General features: G+C 55.3%; 1 protein-coding gene across 1 annotated transcript; it reads left to right on the forward strand.

The window, feature by feature from the left end:
* The first annotated feature begins 325 nt into the window (after positions 1–325).
* On the forward strand, positions 326–2,804 carry LOC141942078 (homeobox protein HMX2-like). The gene is made up of 2 exons (XM_074865030.1): positions 326–660; positions 1,201–2,804. The coding sequence occupies exons 1-2, from the start codon at positions 462–464 to the stop codon at positions 1,785–1,787; spliced, it is 786 nt and encodes a 261-aa protein (XP_074721131.1). The 5' UTR covers positions 326–461; the 3' UTR covers positions 1,788–2,804.
* Positions 2,805–5,327: the final 2,523 nt, after the last annotated feature.

Raw genomic sequence — 5,327 nt, forward strand, 5'->3', positions numbered from 1 at the left:
CCTGCCCTGCCTGCCCAGGGCGCACCACACCGGCATCGAGGAAAGGGGCACCTCGGCGTGTCGCCCCTCATCCCCTCCTCCCCGTTTCCCTCCAGCTCCTGCTCCTTTTCTTTTTCCGCTCCCTCTCTTCCCTGCCACCTCCCCTCCCTCTCTCCCACCCCTGCACCGCTCCCCCCGTCCTCAGCCCTTTGGCTCCCTCTAGCTCCATCCCCTCCCTCCACCGGCCCGACCCCTCCTCCCTCCCCCCCGACCCAACCTTCCCTCCGCCCTGGCTGCCGCTGCCGCCCTCCCGCCGCAGCCAGTCCTGCGGCGCAGCACGGCTCGGCTCGGCTCGGGTCTGCTCAGCCCGGCTTAGCCCGGCTCGGCTTGGCTTGGCCCGGCTCAGTCCGGTTCGGCTCGGCTCTGCTTAGCCCGGCTCGGCTCGGCTCAGCCCGGCTCAGCCCGGCTGGGCTCGGCGCGCCATGGTGCAGCTCGGGGGCGGCCGCCGAGCCCCACCGCCGACCCGGGCCGCGCCGCCGGCCTTCAGCATCGACAGCATCCTGCAGCCCGGCCCCCGCCGCCCGGCCCGGGAGCAGGGCAGAGCCCGCTGCGCGCTGCCGGAGGAGGAGGAGGAAGAGGGGCCTGCGGAGCACGACCCCAGTAAAGGCTCCAACAACTCGGGTACGGAGCCGGCAGCCCGCCGCAGGCTGTCTCGCACGTCGGGTCGCAGCCCGGCCCCCACCCAGGCGGCGGCCCCGGCCCGGCCCGACCCGCAGCCCGGCTCCCGGCGGGGGTCTGCTCCGGCCTCCCCCGCGCCGCCGGGCCGGGCCCGCACACGCAGCCTGAGGAGGAACCGAGGCTCCGCGGACGGACGAGAGGAGATGCCGCCGGCACACGCACACACACACACGCACCAACCTGCTTCCAGGGGCTTCTCCAGGGTGTTTTACCCCCCTCCCGGCCTCCTTGGTTGGTTGTCCCGTGCGCAGGAGCCCCTGGCTGCTCTGTCATACAGCTGGCAGAGAGATTTCCTTAGATCCTCACTGGAAGCCCCTCACCCTTCTTCTCCCCTCCATGGCCAGCTCTCGGCACCCCCCTCCCCATCCTAACCCCCACCCCCGGCCTCGGCCCCGCTCCCTAGCGCTCAGCCGGGCCGGGCGTGCATGCGGGGCGGGGGCGCGGGCGGCGGCGGGGGGCTGATGCTGTGCTTTGCCGTTGCAGGCAGCGAGCCCCGCCGGCTCCGGGCGGAGGGGACGAGCCGTGACCCCCGCCCGGAGGCCGAGGGCGGCGGCGGTGTGGGCTGCCCGCTCCCTGTGGAGGGTCTGCGCGGCCCCGGGCAGCCGCCGCCGCGGGAGGCCGGGGGCTGCGGCGGGGAGAGCGGCAGGTCGCCGGCGGCGGGCGGCAGGAAGAAGACGCGGACCATCTTCTCCAAGAGCCAGGTCTTCCAGCTGGAGTCCACCTTCGACGTGAAGCGCTACCTGAGCAGCGCCGAGCGGGCCGGGCTGGCCGCCTCGCTGCACCTCACCGAGACGCAGGTGAAGATCTGGTTCCAGAACCGCCGCAACAAGCTCAAGAGACAGATGTCGGCGGAGCCCGAGGGCCCGGGGCCGGCGGAGCCCCCCGGGGAGCCGCCGCCCCCCGCCGCCGCGGCGGGTTTCTCCTTCCCGGCCCTTTACAAGGACAGCGCCCTGCTCAGCCGCTGCCTGCTGCCGCTGCCCTTCCCCCTGCTCTACCCGGGCAGCGCCATCCCCTACCTCTGCCTCCCCGGGCCGGGCAAACACTTCAGCCTGGTGGACGGGGACGTATAGCCGCTCCCCCCGGCCCCCGACCTTCCTCTTGCCGGGGGCCGCCCCGATGTTATTTATGGCCCCGCCGTGCCGGTGGGGTGTCCGCCTTCGCCACGTCCGGCGGCAGCCGCCCCCCGGCCCACGGAGGGGCCGCCCGGGCTTCCCCCCACGCGTGTCCGTGGGCCGCCGACACGTTGTTAAAGCTTCAAAGGGCGCTGCCAGCCCGTCCTCGCTCTTGCAGCGCTTTTTCTCTGGTCAGGACGGAGGAGACAAAGCGGAGCCTCCAAAGAAACCGGGATGTGTTCTGCCTCCCTCCCTCCTTCCCTCCCAAATTATCCCATGCCCGTATTCCAGGGGAGCCGATGCTCTGCCTCAGCCCACGGGGACTGCGTTCCCGTGTATGCCCCAGCGCCGTGGCCGTCGCTGTACCGTGAACCGAGTCACTTTTACAGCTTGCTAAAAGCGAAGGCCGCGATGTGCTCCTCTGTCTCAAACTCTCCACCTCTAATATCTCTCAGATTAACTTCTCCCCATCTTTGACATTATCAAAATGTAGACAGCTTTTCTCAGATCTGGTTCTTAAACTGTGGCTTCTCTCAACTTTTTGGTTCCCCTCCCGAAAAAATCCAAGTGCTCTCACACTTTTTGTGCTAACTGGTTCTCAAACTGTGGCTCGTCTGTTTTTGCAGAACAAGACAAACTATTTCTCATACTTCTTGTGCGAACCCCGCCCTCAGAAATCTCGTGGGACAATTTTATCTGCTATCCTAAAGAAGTGTGGTGGGTTTTTTTTTTGTTTGTTTGTTTTTTTGTTTTTTTGTTTTTTTTTTTTTTTTCTTTCTCATAGATTTCCAAACGCTTTTGTCGTCCTTTGGTTTCCAAGTTCACACGCTTTATAGTCAAAGGTCGGAAATAAACCTTTTCAGAAAGCTGAAATGCATGCCTTTTCAATAGTTCCTACTAGGCAGTATCAAACAAAAGATATTGCTTAGAGTGCATCGATGGTTTTTATTGTAAAAATAAAGCTTAAAAACATAATCGTGGCATTACGAAATTCACCCGTGCGTGCGAAAACGGACAACTTGTCGAGTTTCTCAGTGGGGAAAAAAAAAAAAGCGATAGGTGTTTCGGTTAGATAAGAAGGTTTTTTCTTTTCCCACTCTTCTTCCATTTGTCTTTCCGTGGGCAATTCATACAGATGTGCGGATGCGGGGGCCAGCCCGGAGAGGAGAGCCCGGCGCAGGCGGGAGCCCCGCGGCTCGAAGCCGCGTTCGTGATTTACTCCCAGCCGGGAAAGTGCTGCTGGGGGGGGTGGCGGCCCGCGGGGGTGATGCAGCCGGGGAGCCGGGGCCAAGGCGGCCCCTGCGCCAGCCCAGCTCTGGGAAGCCGCTTCAGCGGCTTTGGGGAGTTTTCTCACTGTTGTGATGCTATGGGAGTGTTGTCTGACCTCTCCTCTCGCTTTGTAATCGGTTTCGAATTAGTGTCAAGTAGCAGGAGGAGTCTCACAGGGTGCCCTTGCTCTGGAAAAAAAAAAAAAAAAATTATCGAGGCTGTTGCAAGGGCAGTATAATGAAGCGGACACGCTGAAGGCGACCTGCCAGCTGCACTTCACAGCTCAGGTTTCCCCAAACTGCAGCGCCCGGGAAGGTGCAGGCGACGACTTCACGGTTTGGGTCACACGACGGATCCTTCTTTTCTGATCTGACTTTATAATGATAGTTAAAGAAATTAAGATCCTCTGAGTCCGCGGGTTACTCCGTGGCTAAAAACATTTGGCGATGCTGTCCTTATTTCCAAGGGCGATGTGATATGGCTCGTGTTTGACTATTTTTTCATAACTGATGATCTATATCGGAACTTCCCTTTGTTACTTCTAATATTTCCAGTGTCGATACACCCTTACTTGATTACTGCCAGGGTATTAATCAATACCAATAGAGGCAAATCTGTCTTTTTCAAAATCCCCGCCAGTGGAAGTTTGATCAGATGCAGCAGCTACACACCAAGGTCCCTTTCTTTAGTTCTTTAACATGGAATTAAAATTAATTTTAAAAAACCTGCCCTTCCACATAAATGCAGCCTCAGATGTCTCCGTGGTGATAGTTATATAAGAAGTCGCTATTCGGCAATTAATCTACTTTGCACTTCATTTATCAAACCATTTTAAATCTTTTTATTCTCTCTGTTTTATCAATTTGCCATCCGAATTGTTTCTGGAGTTACGGAGGCAACTAAAGGAAAATACGGACCCAAAACCCGGAGTGAGTTATTTTACAATAAAAACGACAGAAAGAGATCTTCTGCATGCTGCACTTTCAGTGAATAGTCCCATTTCACAACTCGCTGACGACCGACTGCAAAGCTGTGATCATTAGGACTTAATGTTGCCACCGGTGAACGCCTGAAACACCCGGGTGGCTGCAGAAAGTAAATAACCATCCCGAAATATTCGTTCCCCATCAAGATGTAAGTACTGGTTTTGAGATCATTGACCAAAAATATTAACCAAACTGTTGCTACTCAGCGTAACACGGCCAGTGGCAAGGTGGCTTCCTCTGTAGAAAACAAAGTTCATGATGTATCAGGATTCCCAGCTGAGCAGTCAATGCTGATCACACTGAATATTACTGACATTTATTTTAGAGCGTAAAACAATTGCATTTGCAATTATAAATAGCTCCTGAGGAGATACTTTTAAAAATGAAATAAACGGCAACAAAGGTAAACAAAAAAATCTCTGTAAGAGCTTGCAAATGGTTTGAGAAAAAAAAAAAAAACAACCAAACAAACAACGCAAACAGTGTTAGAACTGATTAGTGGCTGGAACTGAGATTTAAAAACGTGCTGTTAAGGTTTGACATAATGAAGAGCGGTAGTGCAGCTGGGTGAGAAGTGGGTGGAAGACACGATGTGCTTCCATATTGAAGGGGTTCTCTATTAAAAGCTCATCTGCAATGCTGCAGTTTATTTTCTTGCATTAGAAGAATAGCTAGAGGCCCTACCTGTGCTGGGACATCCCTTGTGTTAGTCATGACACACATGTGTTAGACATGACACACAGGTTGCCCTGGAATACTCTATAAACTGAAAAGAAAGATGTGGTTAAGACCTTGTCCCTGAACCTTCCAAAAGAAAGATCATAATCAAACACAACCTTTCTCATCAGGAAAATATATTTGAAAAGCGGTTGGATACATACATACATAAATGCATTGGATACATACATAAATGCATCGCTAATGAAACAGTCCAATACAAGGGCTTGAAAAAGCCACTCCATCTCTCTCTCTTCCATCTCTTTGCAAAAGCCCCTCACAGCTGATCCTAAGTGCGGCAGCTGCAGGAAACTTGATTTTCATCTCACCTGTGATGTTGTAAATTTCCCTGGGATTAGGATGCTCCATCACACTGCTGCATATGGCAGCTTTTATTGTTCAAGAGCATGACAAGAATTAGAAGATCCGATTATTTCTGCTGGGGAGTAAGCCTTCTCACTTGTTTACTTTCTTGGAAGGTTTTTCAAAACTTCCCTAGGACTGGTTTCCCCCTGAAGTGTCCTGA

This window comes from Strix uralensis, chromosome 4 (assembly GCF_047716275.1).
Source record: "Strix uralensis isolate ZFMK-TIS-50842 chromosome 4, bStrUra1, whole genome shotgun sequence".
Classification (NCBI taxonomy): Eukaryota; Metazoa; Chordata; class Aves; order Strigiformes; family Strigidae; genus Strix; species Strix uralensis.